At 40.9% G+C, this 16,276-nt stretch overlaps 1 protein-coding gene across 6 annotated transcripts in view; it reads left to right on the top strand.

The window, feature by feature from the left end:
• PROM1 (prominin 1) overlaps nt 1–16,276 on the top strand; it is a 125,701-nt gene that overhangs the window by 67,719 nt on the left and 41,706 nt on the right. For all 6 annotated transcript variants that reach the window (XM_044226070.1, XM_044226073.1, XM_044226074.1 and 3 more), the window contains 4 exons: nt 1,722–1,927; nt 12,000–12,120; nt 14,151–14,214; nt 15,519–15,608. In XM_044226070.1, coding sequence (XP_044082005.1) covers nt 1,722–1,927; nt 12,000–12,120; nt 14,151–14,214; nt 15,519–15,608 — 481 coding nt within the window. The remainder of the gene's footprint in view (nt 1–1,721; nt 1,928–11,999; nt 12,121–14,150; nt 14,215–15,518; nt 15,609–16,276) is intronic.

Consider the following 16,276-nt stretch of genomic DNA (forward strand, 5'->3'; position numbering starts at 1 on the left):
ACTTCACCAAAGAATAGCGACCCATCTCGGTACATTTCAACCTTGAGCTACTACTCCACACAATCCACAGAGCATTCTGGAGATTGTTGTGTATCAGGAAGTCACTTAGGTCCTTGCCAGACCTTAGCCAGACTTCAGCCCAGAAGAAAACTCTGGAAATGACATATCTTGTTCCTGATACTTTTGGATATAATATTGAGCCAGTAGCATTGCAAAGGTAGTATATAAAGTGTGAAATTTGTACTTGGAGCTAAACATAGTGCATTTAGAACATTTCAGAACACCTTCTCTCCTGGGTTTGGGTTCAGTGTCTCCTGGGATTTAGAAAGGATTTTAAACCTCTTTGAAAAATAGTAAATGATTTGGAACATTTGCTGGGAAATGATAGGGAAATTGAGAAGAGTTTGGGGTGTCAGAGGCTAGGTTCTCAATTGGTCAATGATGTGCATTCCCAAGGGCTGTTACAGGACTCTCTGTGGCTGTGGAGTGTGGCATAGTTTAAGCAGAATGAATGCAGCAAAATTCAACCACCTTTTTTTAAAGTATTTTATCCTTAATATCAAGGGATATTCAATTAATATTAAAGAGTCACATGTACCTCAGTACTCTGAGGCATTTGCCCACAGAGTTAACTAATATTGATTGACTATTCACTGTGTGCCGTCACTTGGCTGTTGTTTTCACTTTGAATCGTTTAATTATCTGACCCTCACAATTCTGTTCATGATGTTAATGCTAATTCTGGACTAGGGAACTAGAAGCGCCCTGCTGGAATTTAAAGCAGGTCTTCTGACTCCCAGTTCAGTGCTAAGACCTCATGTTCACTTCTAGGAGCAACACCCGTGTTTTGTTTACTTTGTTCAGCGTGGCTTCAGAATCCGTTGCTAGCTAGCTGGTCCGTTAGTCACAAACAGCCAATCTGTAATTGTCATTCATTAAAAATGTCTTGCTTTGTGGAAATTTGAGTAACTATATACAGGCATTGGAATAAACTCAAGTTTTGTGTCATCCGGTTGCATTAATTTTTTTTTTTTTCATCCCAGAATACAGCCCCAGCAGTGACTATGAAAATACATTTAGGTCACATTAGTCTATCTCAAAGTTGCTCTAGTTCCTAGGAACATAGGACTATCTAAGACACGGGCTACTGAGGCCAGCTGTACCTGCATGGCAGGAGAGGTACCACTTTACGAAGGCCCTATTCTTCACTTCGCCCATTGTCACTGATCATACGTTATCTATAATGTACCCAATAACATTTGGGGTTTAAATTCAGCCGTTTGCAATTTGACCCTGCATTTGGACATTTTACTGTGAGTTGGAAGAAGATAGTAACTACTTGATTCCATATTCTGATAACTCAAATTTGTCTTCCTCTGTTTCAAGAGAGGGCATCAAGGGACTATAGGGTGGCTCAGTCAGTTAAGCATCTAACTCTTGATTTCAGCTCAGGTCATGATCTCAGGGTTGTGAGATCGAGCCCTGCATCATGCTCCATGCCTAGCGTATGGAGCCTGCTTTAGATTCTCTCCCTCTCCCCATGCCCGTCCCTCTTAAAAAAAGAAAAAGAAAGAAAGGAGGATTGAGATGGAAATATGCACATGCACACTTGAAGATTCAACCTATCAAATAGGTTAAACAAATGTAACCTGCACACTATGGAATGTTCTACGTGTTATTTTGTGTCATGGTATATGCTGTTTCTTTTGTTTGGTCTGCAGATTATCTACTATGAAATTGGGATTATTATTTGTGCTGTCCTGGGACTGCTCTTTGTCTTTCTGATGCCTCTGGTCGGGTTTTGCTTTGGTCTGTGCCGTTGCTGTAACAAGTGTGGTGGAGAAATGCATCAGCGGCAGAAGAAAAACGGGACCTTCCTGAGAAAATACTTTACAGTCTCCCTCCTGGTGATTTGTATATTCATAAGGCAAGTAGCATCTTGGAGGACAGCGGATTTATGTTTTGGGTGGGTGAGGAATATCCCATGTCTCAACTGGTAAGCCCAGAGAGTTTAAAGCAAAACAATAAGGACAACAACAACACACCCATAAAACAGAAGAGAACAAAAATGCGTGTGCAGGATGGTTCGAAACAGTGTCACCATAACCCGAAGTTAGTGTTACAGTCAGGCTGCCTTCATTTACATGCTAAGCCAACCCTTTGGTATTTTTTCCTCCTGAAAACAAGCTGATGAATCTTGGCCTGCAAGAAGTATTTCCCTCCCAGAGCAGCAGCTCCTGCCTGAAATAGCTGTTGGGAGACAGGCGGCCTGCAGAAGGCAGAGCATTTCCTAGTTGGTTTGCACATTCAAAGGGATCTTGAAGGATAGGTACAGTTCCCGAACTGGGGAATGTGTGAATGTTGCAGAATAGAATTAACTTTCTAATAATAAAACCCAGTTTTCTTGAATTTGCAGTTAAGCTGCGGCCCTCTCCCGAAGCATAGAACACGCTTCATGATTTAGAATGTTTCTTCTGCAGGTCCTTCTGCGGCCACAAGTTTTCCAATTGGCTGACAGATCAGAAGTACACTGCCTTTAAGACACCAGCCTTCTGGGAGCGCCCGTGTGGCACAGTCGGTTAAGCGTCCGACTCTAGGTTTTTTTTTTTAATTTTACTATTTATTACAATATAACATACAACTTTTTTAAAAATTTCTTTTCAGTCTAACAGTATTCATTGTTTATGCACCACACCCAGTGCTCCATGCAATCCGTGCCCTCCTTAATACCCACCACCTGGTACCCCAACCTTCCACCCCCCGCCCCTTCAAAACCCTCAACAAGGACTCTGTCCTTGTTTTTCAGAGTCCATAGTTTCTCATGGTTCACCTCCCCTTCCAATTTCCCTCAACTCTCTTCTCCTCGCCATCTCCCCTTGTCCTGCTCAGGTCATGATCTCAGGGTCGGTGGTGAGATTGAGCCCTGTGTCAGGCTCCACACTCAGGACAGTGCCTGCTTAGGACCCTCTCTCCCTCTCCCTCTTCCACCTCACTCTCTCAATCTGAGACAAATAAATAAATTAAAAAAAAAAAAAAAAAAAAAGAAAGGAAAGGAGAGAGGAGGGGAGGGGAGGGGAGGAAAGGAAAAAGACAGTAACATTTCACCAAGTGCAAATCAGGATCCTCGGCTGAGTGAGTTTCACGTTCCTGGCCCCCTGGTTGTGATATTTGGTCACAGGAGATGTGCTTTCACATCTTCTCATTCATTCAGCCCATGAATGTCCTGACATTTAGCGACAGCAATAAAAGTGCCCACGATGTGAATAATGCTAGGTCCCAAGGAGACGCAGAGACAGGAGGACCGGAAGTCTGCCTCCTCATCGCTGTTTTCTCCAAGCACTGCTTTTGCTCCGTAGCTGTAGGATTTTTCAGGTTTTGCTAAATAACTGATATAAGGGAATTTAAGCAGAATTCAGAATTAAACAGAAATTGAACAAAATTAAGCAGAACGATTTCAGCTGGCCTACCAGCTAAAGTTTTAGCTGGAAATCCAAGAAGAAAAGTTCTGCAAGCGTGGTCATTAGCAGGGTCCTGGTAGGACGCATGCTGTGGGGTGATCATTCATCAGAATGTGCTATACCTATTGGAAGGGATGGGAAGCTCTCCAGACATGCTGATATGAAGCAGTCCCCAGGAGAGATGAATTGAGAGAAGCAGCTTGCAGACTGTGTATGGAACATGGCCCCTAGGACCAAAACAAAAAAAGAGAGAGACCCAGACATTTGGTTATATTTGCCTAGAGCATAAGTAATAGGCAGCAGTGGTGGGCTCTGGGAAGGCAATTTGTTGGTGGTGGAGGGTAGAAAGGAAATCACTACTCACTGCAGATAGACATTTTGTCTCTTTGGAATTATCTACCATGCTCAGATATTACCTACTGAATTCAGTGCATCAAAAATCAAACTTAACCAACCAAAAAAATCTCCCCAAAAAGCAAAAGCCTATGCATTACCACCGATTCCAAGACAATCTTTCTTTCTTTTCTTTTTTCTTTTTTTTTTTAAAGACATACTTCTTCTGGAAATAGTTAAATAATAGAACTTAACAGCCTAGGTGCAAACTGGACCCACATGCATGGGTTGCTAATTTCATGCACCCTTGTTTGACCATCAGGGAGGGTTTTTCTCTTTTCTCTTTGTCTCTCCAACGCTTCTTTGTGAATAATTTGAATCTGTTCCTGCCCATTAAATTCTGAAAAGCAGCTTGAGATCATGTCAATGGTAATTTCAGACATCCCTGCCTCTCTGCTTTGTGTTTGAAAGACTTTCAGGAATGCCCAGACCCCACTCCAGCTGTGGGAGTGGTTACCTCCTTTCCACCTACCTGAAAAGTGTCAGTTGCAGTCCAAAGACCTGTCCGACCCAGGAGAGATGTCTGCGCATTTCTTTTAAACCTAAAACTTCCCGGGAGCCTGGGTGGCTCAGTGGGTTAAAGCCTCTGCCTTCGGCTCAGGTCATGATCCCAGGGTCTTGGGATCGAGCCCCACATCAGGCTCTCTTCTCTGCAGTGAGCCTGTTTCCTCCTCTCTCTCTCTCTCTCTGCCTCTCTGCCTACTTGTGATCCCTGTCTCTCAAATAAATACATTTTTTAAAAAATCTTAAAAAAAAAAATCTTTAAACCTAAAACCTCCATCTTTCATTCATCCAGAGACTTGGAGTGCCATGGCTCTCCCTCTCTAGAGACACAGTCTGGACAGCAAAGATGAGGCTCAGGCGACAAAATGTCATCTGAAAATACTTGCCCTTAGGGCTTTTTGTTAATGTGATTACTTATTCAGTAAGTTAGTAGTTTTTGCTTGATATAAATACATTTGCTATAATTTCAGGAAAATTCTTTGTTGTATGTAGTTACATATTTACCCAAATATATGTTTACATATGTAATAATAGACTTTCCTTTTTTTTTTTTTTTAATCAAGCGTATATTGTATATTGGGTTCCTATTTGGGGGGGGGTTCCTATTTTTAAATTGGAACTGAAAATACTTACATTTTGTCTAACTATGTGCCATGTGTGTTATATTTCACCCTGAACTGTTTGAATTATTCACATTATGCTTAAAATGCCACTGGGATGCCCGGGTGGTTCAGTTGGGTAACCATTTGACTTTAACTCAGGCCATCTCAGGGTCCTGTGATTGAGCCTGGGTGGGGCTCGGTGCAGGGCTCCCTGCTTAATGGGGCATCTGCTTCTCCCTCTCCCTTTACCCCTCCTCCTGCTCATGCTCTCTCTCTCTCTCTCAAATAAATAAATAGAACCTTTTAAAAAAGTTTTTAAAGTACTAAAATATGTGAACAATAAAGCTACAAAGTCAGAAATAAACTTGGCTTTCATTTATATGTAAAATGAATGCTACTGGTTTTTTTTTTTTTTTTTAATTCTTTAGAACTCGGATCCATCAAATAAATTTAGATAAGTTCTTTTTTTTTTTTTTTTTCTCCCAGGGATATTTCAGTTTAGAAAATTCTTTAAAAAAAGACAGGTTGTGATTCTCTATAGCCTTCTCTACATTCAGTTTGGGTATGTTTCCCCAGGGCAGGCCACCTGGATGGTTCAGTTGGCTAAGCGTTGGCCTTCAGCTCAAGTCTTGATCTCAGAGGCCTGAGATCAAGCCCCACGTCAGGCTCCCTGCTCAGCAGAAGGCCTGCTTCTCCCTCTCCCACTGCCTGCTCCTCCCCCTGCTTGTGCTTACTTTCTCTCTCTGTCTCTCTGTTTGTCAAACAAATAAATATACACAAATCTTAAAATTATATAAAAATTTTTCCCCACTCAAGTAAAATTTATTAATTTAAAAACCACATCTTCAAATTTCAATGTCACCTATTTGAGGTTAAGTGACAATTTAAAACAAATTTTACAATAATATATTGAATTCCTATATAAATCATAAATAGCTTTAAGTAAGAGTAGTATTTGACATTGTTTAGTTTATCTTAAACTCACACTAGAAGTTTAAACTTCTTGGCTTGCATTTGTAAATTTGGAATAGCTATTATGATGTCTTTCTTTTGAAACCTCTCTTGGTTTGCAAGTATTTTCGACATGATGAATTGAATTTGCAGGCTAATCAAAACTAGCTAAAAAGAGGGGCACCAGAGTGGGTCAGTCAGTCAAGCATCTACCTTCGGCTCAGGTCAGGATCTCAGTGGTCCTGGGATAGAGTCCAGCATTGGGCTCCAAGCTCAGCAGGATGTCTGCCCTTTCCCTGTGCCCCAGCGCACTCACGCTCACCCTCTCTCTCTCTCAAATAGATAAAATCTTAAAAAAAAAAAAAAAAAAAAAAAACCTAAAAAAACAAAAAATAATAACAACAAAAAACTAGGCAAAAAGATTACAGTCCTGGGGAAAGCAAAGATTTCTATGTGATGATTAGATAGAAGAGAGAAGAAAGTATGTCCACAAAGTCATATTAGATAAAATAAGAGGAAAGGGGGACACCTGGGTGGCTTAGTCAGCTAAGCAGCTGAGCATCAGACTCTTGATTTCGGCTCAGGTCATGATCTCAAGAGGTCGAGCAGCACCCTGCGTCAGGCTCTGTGCTGGGTGTAAAGTCTACAGAAGATTCTCTCTCTCTACCCCCTGCCCATCCCCCTCTGCTCCTGCGCACTCAAGGGCCTGCTCTCTCTTGCTCTCTCTCTTAAAAACAAATAAACAAACAAACATAAAAGCAAAAACGAGGGTGGCTGAATTATGGCCATTGGGGAGGGTATGTGCTATAGTGAGTGCTGTGAAATGTGTAAGCCTGATGATTCACAGACCTGTACCCCTGAGGAAATAATACATTATATGTTAATTTAAAAAAAAAATTAGGGGCGCCTGGGTGGCTCAGAGGGTTAAGCCTTTGCCTTCGGCTTGGGTCATGATCTCAGAGTCCTGAGATCGAGCCCCACATCGGGCTCTCTGCTCAGCGAGGAGCCTGCTTCCTCCTCTCTCTGTCTGCCTCTCTGCCTACTTGTAATCTGTCTGTCAAATAAATAAATAAAATCTTTAAAATAAAATAAAATAAAAATTTAATAAAGATAAGAAGCAAAAGAATGTCAACAAAGCTAGAAGGCAGACAGAGAAAGAAAAAGAGGTATAGCCTCTGTCTTCAACTGACCTCAGCAGAGACTGGATACAATTGATGAAAAATCTTTGGATAAAAATTTTTTAAAAACACTTTGATAAACCTGGAGCAGTCTACTTGCCTTTTATCAGGCTCAATTTCATTTTGCGACTTTATGCTACATTACAATTAATCCGGAAGTTGGTTTTTAAATTCATCCTGAGTACTCTTATTTTCCATCCATCCTTCTTTTAATTTGAAACAAATTAAATGTATGTTTGTTTGTTTTTGATTAGGAAAGGCATAGGTGTTAAGGAGAAAGGTCCCCTCATATACATGGAATCTATGTGGTCATGTTCTTTTCTGAGCTTTTCCAAAGGCAGCTGTGGAATGTTTGAATTCACAGACGTTGACATATGTTTATGTAAGTCTGTTTGACCATCAGCAGAAGATTGAATTTCCACTTCTTGCTGTAGACTGTTCCAGCAGATGTGTCTGACTCCAGAAAAAGCCAAATTTCCTCTCCTTTCTTTCCTTTGTGCTTTGTCATCACCGCGTTTTTCAGAATTCCAGAAAAGTGACAGACAGCAACAAAACAGGATCAAACAGCCATACCTTTATTTTTCCAGTGTATTTCTAAGTTTCTGAGTACAGTAAGTCAGCTTTTGCCAATTGCCATGGTGAAAATTGAATCCCAGTCTCTGTCAGGAAGATGACTATTTTCAAAATTCATTTTTTGTATTAGGATTGGATAGTCAATTCCTGGCTTTGAGACCACAAGGTTCTAGAATAGAAACTGAGCTAGCATGCCTGAAATCGTGAGACTTTCTTAATGTGAATGAGAGGGGGATAGTTATTTAATATTAAGATTAAAAAATTATCTTTAAAAAATAAGAGATCAGTTACACGTAAAACATTTATTTGGCTTTTATTGGCTAATTTCATTAAGTCAGTGGAAATTGGTAGGGAAAAAATTGCTATAAATTTTAAAGGTTTATCCTTAGGTTTTCAAAAGCTTTATGTATTTACTTTTAAGTATATATGAGAGAAAATTGGTCTCTCCATAATAAAATATAGAAGATGTAAAACTAATATGTCATAAAAATTAAAATTCCTATCTTTGGCCAGAAGTTTCAAGAGATTTTGTTGTACTGCATAAAAACACACGTCAAATGTCAGATTGCTAATAGTCCTTGAAATGTTATTCCCTTTTGTGTGAGGCAAATTTCCTTCAGTACTTGCTTATTCTAATAGTTGACTGATGGTTGTTAAAAAACAAACAAACAAACAAAAAAACCCCAAAACATTAATTCATGTGATTTTTTTTTTTTTGCTTCAAAATTGTATTGAGTAATGTAAATCAAGGTCAACAAAAGTATAACTTCTTTATTCTCTATCTGTGTTTAAATAGGAGTTTTAAAGGGCACCTGAGTGGCTCAAGTCAGTTAAGCATCTAACTCTTGATTTCAGCTTAGGTCATGATCTCAGAGGGAAGTCAGCTTAGGATTCTTTCCCTCTCCCTCTGCCCCTTCCCCAACCTGTGCACATGCTCTCTCTCTCTCTCTCTCTAAAAGATAAATAAAATAAATCTTAAATAAACAAATAGGATTTTTAAATTTTTAAATTAGAGATCACAAATGGAGTTTGCATAGTACTTAGTTTTTTTTTAATTAGTTGACAACATTTAAAAAGGGAAATTTTTACATAAAAATCCATACTTACAGGGGCGCCTGGGTGGCTCAGTGGGTTAAAGCCTCTGTCTTCAGCTCGAGTCACGATCCCAGGATTTTGGGATCGAGCCTGCATTGGGCTCTCTGCTCAGCGGGGAGCCTGGTTCCCTTCCTCTCTCTCTGCCTGCCTCTCTGCCTGCTTGTGATCTCTGTCTGTCAAATAAATAAATAAAATCTTAAAAGAAGAAGAAGAAGAAGAAGAAAATAAGCACTTCATTTTAAAAAAATCCAGATTTCCAGATTTTTGTGAATAATGGGAAGATCTGGCAATACTGGTCTCGCATCATGGTGGGACTTGCTGGACAGTGCATCTGCCCCGACTCCCACCTGTGACCTCCAGCTCCCAGAAGTTCATACCATATGCTTGCCCTTTCTGGTTTCTGCCTGCCATGTAGGTGTTTGAATTAGCCATCCTTAATTTAAGTAAAAGAGTTACAATATATTATAGTTCTGAAAATTAGCTTTGAAAATTTTTGAGCTTTATTCCAGAATTCTGTTTAGGGCAGTGTGTTTTTTTTAAAAAAGACCAATGCTTTCATTTTAATTGGATTTATAATTGATTGGCAGAAATGTAGATCTTTTTAAATACATTGCATTGAAATTCAGTGTTTTATCACAAAGTTGTATTGCAATTCATTTTAGTGATTGATGATCTTTTGAGTAAAGACATTTATTCAGTAAAGGAACAAAGACTGTTATGAACTAGACACTTCAAACATATGGCTAATCTTCTAAATGGATCAAATGAAACAAAGCCCAGTCCATAAACTCACTTTCATTGAGCACCCACCATGGACAAGAGACCCATCATTTACCCAAAGTTGACAAAGAAGCAGTTTCCCCCTCTTTCTAGGGAAATCAAGCATAGGTAGAAATAGAGCAGCCTTGAGTAGCCCACCAGAATTTCAGGGAGATCCTCTGAGAGTTCAAGGCAAGGACGTTCTTCTGCCCTTCAGTGAAAGCCAAGTAAACTTAGACCTGTTTGTTTTTCAAGTTCATTTTGACTACTTCTGTGACAAAATGGATCTGGAGCATGATGAATGATAATATGGGCTTGCTGGAGAGAGATTGGAAGGAATCCCCCTGCTTGAAATGCTGTGATGGGGCAGGTGTCTTCAGGTGGTGGCCCTGACTCATGAGGTGGAATGTTTGAAACTGGGCAATGCAAATAAAGCTCTAGGTGCATTGCTGCAAGCCAACTTTTTCTCTTCTTCTGTTAACACTACTCCAAAGTCATTTGACCTTATTCTTCATGAGCCCATCATTTAGTAACTATTATTTTTATGGTATATTGACTGTCTGGTAAATACCAAAGCCGACTTAAGAATGCAAAGATGGATTGTAAGGCGGTGGTTCCAAATGGCACAGACTATTGTTAATGTCCTTTTTTTTTTTTTTTTTAATTACTATCAACGTGAACCCAAATTTTAACAAATGTTCTTTGAGGGGCTCGAGTTGTGGCTCAGTGGGTTAAGCATCTACCTCCAGCTCAGGTCCTGGGATCATGTCCTGCATCGGGCTTTCTAATCAGTGGGGAGCCTGCTTCTCCCTCTACCCCTCTCTCCTGCTTTTGCTCTCTCTCCCTCTCATGTTCTCTGTCTCTCCCAAATAAATAAATAAAATCTTTAAAAATAAATAAAGTAAAAAGGTTCTTGGAGACCTTGTGGGCATCTAGGAACCCCTCTCCTTTATAGTTCGAGAAGTACTTATCAAATTTAATTTTCAGTTGTGCAATACCAGCCAAAGCTCACAGAAGGAAAATGACTTTCTCAAGCTCCCATCTTGTGAGTTAGGGGCAGCAGTGGGGTTAGAACCCAGGTCTTATGTTCCTACCTTAAGTCACATTCCATTCCATGGCAACTTGTTAACAATAAAAACTGTTGTTCAAGAGTGTGTGTTACAGACTTCTTTTTGGATTAGTTTGGAAAACCTAATGTACCCATGTAATACTGCAATGGGAAAATAGGTTTTGAGACCAGCAATGAACCAATGCAGCTTGGAATGAACCACGACTGTAAATAGGGCAAATAACTATCCCCATTTCCCGACTGAGGAGTTGCCTGGGAGTAAGTTTGTCTAAATTGCAAAACTTTGTTATAGAGCCTATTCACACTTTCCATTGGATGGTTACAAACGAACAATTTTGTCATTAATTTCTGTAGGTTAAATACTGTTGTCCGAAGTTTAGGTGATTCCTTGCTGCCATCTAGTGGCTAAATCCAGAAGGGCTTTGGTATTTAGCAATTTTCAACGTAACATTTTAACGAAGGCTTTGACACAAAAACAAACCAACTGGTCAAATTAATTTAGTAACTAGTTAAGAGTAAGAGAGCCCTTAAAATGATCAAATGCAGACATTTTAGATGGTTTGCAAACGTGTTTTTATTTTTCACGTAGAATAACTTGTCATACAAGATGCCTTTCACAGTGTTTTTGAAAATCTCTATTGAAATATATTTTATACAGAGAAGAGTTTCCATATCATAAGTATGTAGGCATCAATTTGAATAATGTGAGCACACCGATGATGTCATTAGCCACTCCTCCTCAAGTACAAACACTGACTTTTAGCACCATTGGTTTCTTGATTTTGTACATTATACAAAATAGATCGATATAGTGTGTGTGCTATTGTTTGCAGCTTCTCATTTGTCAGTTTAACGCTGAAGTAACTCACCTGGACGATAAAAAAGTAATAAGGACAATTAGAGGGAGCAAAAAATGTTAGGAAGCCCAAACCTCCTCATTATATTGGTATTTTTCCTGATAGTCTTCTTTGAAGGGAGCAGAGGTATGCACACAGGCTGTGTTTGTGTGCGTGCTGAGCAAGACAGTGTGCACCCACATTCCCAAGTGTGCAGGAATGACTCTCTGTTGCACACACAGCCTTATGAGCCTTGCTCCTTTTGTTTCCTCCACCCATTTAGTGGGAACATTGTTCCATTTGTAAGATTCATATTCAACAGAACAATATATATTAAATGAAAGTGTGTCTCCTGTGAGAGGGCTGAGTCCCATGCTGTGGTCCACATGTTGGGTTATGGGATCTTGGCAGAAAGGCTGCAGCCGTGGGAGGGGGCCAGGTGTGGGGGAAGGTCTGGCCGTCCTGGGGGCATCCCACGCAGGACACAGCTCCCCTTGTATCTGCAGAGCTGCTCTGTGCCTGGCCAGAAGACCACATGTCATGTAATAAATGACCTTCCTTCTCTTTTCCATTTCTGGCAGTGTGGGTATCATCTATGGCTTTGTGGCGAACCACCACCTGAGGACCCAGATTGAAAAGACTCGGAAGTTGGCAGACAGCAACTTGAAAGACTTGAGAACCTTCCTGAATGGAACGCCAGCGGTAAAAACCACAATGACACCTGGTGTTTGGGGACTTTCTGAGTCCCTGTATATATTTGGCATCTCATTTGAACTTCTAGAAGCCCAGTAAATCAGTGCAGACAGGTGCTACATTTTAATTTTGTAGATGAAGCAATAAAGGCCCAGTGAGTGATTTTTAAAATGACATTTTAAAAAATTTTAGAAAATGACAAACATGTCATTTCAGAACAGGTGTCATTATTTTATTACTTTATTTTAAGATATAACATAAAATTATAGTATTTATTACATAAGTGCTCAACTACTTTATGGGTCTCATGATTTTCTTTTTAAAGAAAAATCTTTAGGTGCATTGTCTTTTCTTCTTGGCAATATAGTTAACTATGCATGGTTTACATGAAGTTACTCTTGTCATGAGACAAGAGTTTCAAAAGTTTCCTGCTTTATAAACACCCATTTGCTCCTATTTGCATAGATGTGTAGAAATCCTTGGGAAGGGGATACACACACTCGTGCCCACATACATGCATACAAAAAGCACACAAGTTGTTTTTGGGAGAAGGGGGGCAGTATGGCTGGATGGCACATTTTTCTTGCCTGTAGAAAATATTGTTTTTTAAAATACCTAAGTAGAAACCAGCCCAAATAATTGATGCTGAGCTCATAGGTACCAGAATGAGGAGAAAAATGCCTTCCTGTTCAATTCCCTAATCAGATTTCACCAGAATCCATGGGCCTTTCCACACAGAGATGTACTCTTCTAGGTTTGTTATATTCTAAACATATTAGGTATTGTACCAGTTTTTAAAAACGGGTTTGGAACTAAAAGAGCAAAAACTGCAAGCATTTTTTTTTAATATTGAGGTTAGAGAAGCTAATTTTATTCATAGCTTTATAAGAGGGAAATGTTTCTTTTTCCCCGTCTGTGAATAAATTTTCCTATTTTTTTTAGCCACCATTCTAAAGACTTCAAAGTAAAACTTTTTTCCTAAAAAAGTGGCAACATTAAATATATAGCCGTCATGGCTGGTGAACTTTGGGATTGCTTTCAGAATCTTGGAAGAATTGTAAATTGTCATAACTTTGGGAGAAACTTATCTAGCTCAAAATAAATGAAGAGGTCTAATAAATGTATAAAAAAATGGGCAGAATGTGAATAAATTTAATGAGGATGTATAATTGGCCCAAACATAATAACTATTTAACCTTACTCAAGTAGTTGGAAAAATGAAAATTTAAATACTAATGTACATTTTCACTGAGGGGATTGGCCATGGTTATTCAGCCAACGGTAACACCCAGTGTCACGGAGGGTGTGGGGAAGCAGGTCCGTTAGGGCCCAGAAGACTGGAGGGTAAGCAGCATCTTCGGAGGCCAGCTCAATAGTGACCATTGAGTAAAATGGTTGGTCTTAATGCAGTAGATTACAAATGGCCTCAAGTTCTTTTTAGTCCCTTGCTTGAAGAGGTGACTCTCTTTCCAACCCCTTGAATCTGGTCCATGCCTGTGATTTGCTTTGATAAGAAGAATGCAGTGGGTGTGACCTTGAGCTAGCTCTGACCTCACGCTTCAAGAGACCTCACAGTATTCATTCTTGCTCTCTTGCTACTGAGAACATGGTGTGAAAACACTCAGGCTGGCCACTTAAAAGAGGAGAGGAGAGGACACAGCCTGCGGCCAGACCACCCTGAATGTGCCTCATCTCCTCTGATTTCAGAAGCTAAGCAGGGTTGGGCCTGGTTAGTACTTGGGTGGGAAAAGATGAGAGGCCATGTCAGGGGAGGGGCCTGTTTGTCCCCAGCCCCGCTGGCCCCGCCCTGACTCTCCACAGGACCAATGCACAGAATCAGGAGAAATTAGAAATCCTATTTCCCAAGCCAAGAAGTTTTGGAGTATTAAGAAGTCTGGGTATCAGAAAATACAAATATCTCTAGGAACCTGCTTTCTTTTTAAAATGTTCTGATTCAAGATGGTTTTTGTTAGATTTCTTTATTGTGGCTTTGGACTTTAGAAGAGTTTCATGCTTTTTTTTTTTTTTTTTTTTTTAAGCAAATCAACTATGTGCTAAGCCAGTATGCAACCACAAAGAAAAAGGCATTCTCGGATCTGGATAGTGAGTAAAACTTAAAGTCGCCCCAACTTCATTTGTCGGTTTGTTGGTTTATTGGTTGGTTGGTTGGTTTGGGCTAGAAGAGACTCTGGCCATCTCCCATCAAACATGGGCTAAGTGATCAATATGCCATTTCTACAACTTCTGCATCAAAGCTGGGGCAAAGTAGAACAAAGCCCTAGAGTTATGGACAATTTGCAGTTTGTTACCCAATGAGTAAAATCCAACCTTTATGGTAAGAATGCCTTTGCTTTCCTGTGGCCCTGTGCTTGTTCTGCCTTCCCCAGGTGATGAGGGAAATGAGTCTCTGTCAGATTCAGGGTCATGGATGGAGCTGGGCTCCCCAGAGAAGCCAGTGAGCTTCGGAAATTTGGGGTCGGTCAGTGCTGCCCCTGCAGGCCCCCGAGGAGGTTCCACACAGCCTCCCTCGGTGGTTCTCCCCCAGGGGCTGTTTTGCCTTCCAAGCAACATCTGGCAACATCTGGAGATATTGTGGTTGTCCCAACAGGTGAGGGTGGGGGCAGTGCTGCCCGCCTGTTTGGATAGAGGCTAGCAAGGCTTCCAAACACCCTACAACACATAGGACAGCCATGTGGAATTATCCAGCTCGAAACATCCATAAATGTCATTGTTGGGAAGCCCCGGCCTCACTGAAGAGATCAGAGACACACGGCTCGACTTTATAAACCCTGAGTTTCTAAGGTTTCCCGCTACCCAAGAACTGAGCGTTCCTGTGAATACTCTTGTATTCTGAAATGGCATAAAGCAAAGAAAGATTACTATCAATCTATGTGGAAACACTCAGGAGCGTTCCCAGACCCCAAAGTCACCTGTCTTAGGCTTTCCTGAAACCACAGGACACATCCTGTGAACAGAGGCACACAGTAGCTGGAGACAAGCCCAGAGGCTCTCGGACACAGCAAGGAGCTCATGCCCTCCCCCCTGAGATGCTGGGTGTGACTCCTGGGGAAGGCGCTAGGGGGCGCCACTCTCGTTGTCTCTGTATGGGCTCATCTCCCTGCAAAATCATCAGCGGTCACTTGTAGGATTAAAAACCCAGCCTGTATTGATTGCTTTTTTCTTGGGGGACTGACTGCTGGTGTGGAAACTTTGAACAGTGTGGAGAAGTCTCCCCCAAGAATCAACACCTAAACGGGGTCGAGGATGAAAAGGGTGTTTTCAGGGCAAGAGAGACCCCACATGACTTTCCAAGGGGGACATCCTGCAGAGGAAGGAGAACATGGGTTAAGAGATGAGGACTTCCTTGGAGCCTACTCTCACAGCCCTTTCTGCTTCCTTGCATTTAGATATTAAGCCACTGCTAGGAGGTGGAATTCACGAACAGCTAAGACCCAAAGTCACGCCCGTGCTTGATGATATCAAGTCCATGGCGGAAGGTAAGCATCACTCCAGAAATGGGCGAGAGTGGGATCCCACTGGAAGTCTCCTGCTTCCCAGGATCACACTCCCCTTGTTTTCCCCAGATGTGGGCATGCCAACAGGCCGGGTAAAGACACACAGCATCACAATGGTTTTGTTTTATTTTTTTTGTTGTTTTTAAGTTTGTGTAAAAGAGGTTGTACTAATGGTTTCCAAATCCTTTGAAATAATAACAGCAGCATTTGCTAGGAACCTGCCACCTGTTTTTGTAAAGACCGTTATTGGAGGGCAGCTGTGTTCCTCCGGTGAGGGGGCATCTCACAGCAGAGCTCAATATTTGCAGCAGGGACCCTGTGGCCCACAAAGCCTGAAGTATTTACCATCTGTCCCCTTACAGAAAAAGCTTATTGACTCTTGCTACAGAAGATGAGTAGACTTGAGAATTTTAGGTCTTTGGGGGTCTATTGGTTATGCTTTCCTTTTTCCTGGAAAGAACAACTTTGGGAAAAGAAGAATCTGTAGAGATATCTTAAGTTACCACAGTCTGTGATCTAAGGGAGCAGATGTACTGATTTTAAGAAGCTACATGTTCAATTGCAGTGAAAAAATAAGACTGTGAGCCCCTTCCAAATGTTGAGAAGATGTCTGTTCTAAGTGTTTGGTAGAGAGGACCGTTCATCTGTGT

The sequence above is a fragment of the Neovison vison genome, chromosome 11, assembly GCF_020171115.1.
Source record: "Neovison vison isolate M4711 chromosome 11, ASM_NN_V1, whole genome shotgun sequence".
NCBI lineage: Eukaryota > Metazoa > Chordata > Mammalia > Carnivora > Mustelidae > Neogale > Neogale vison.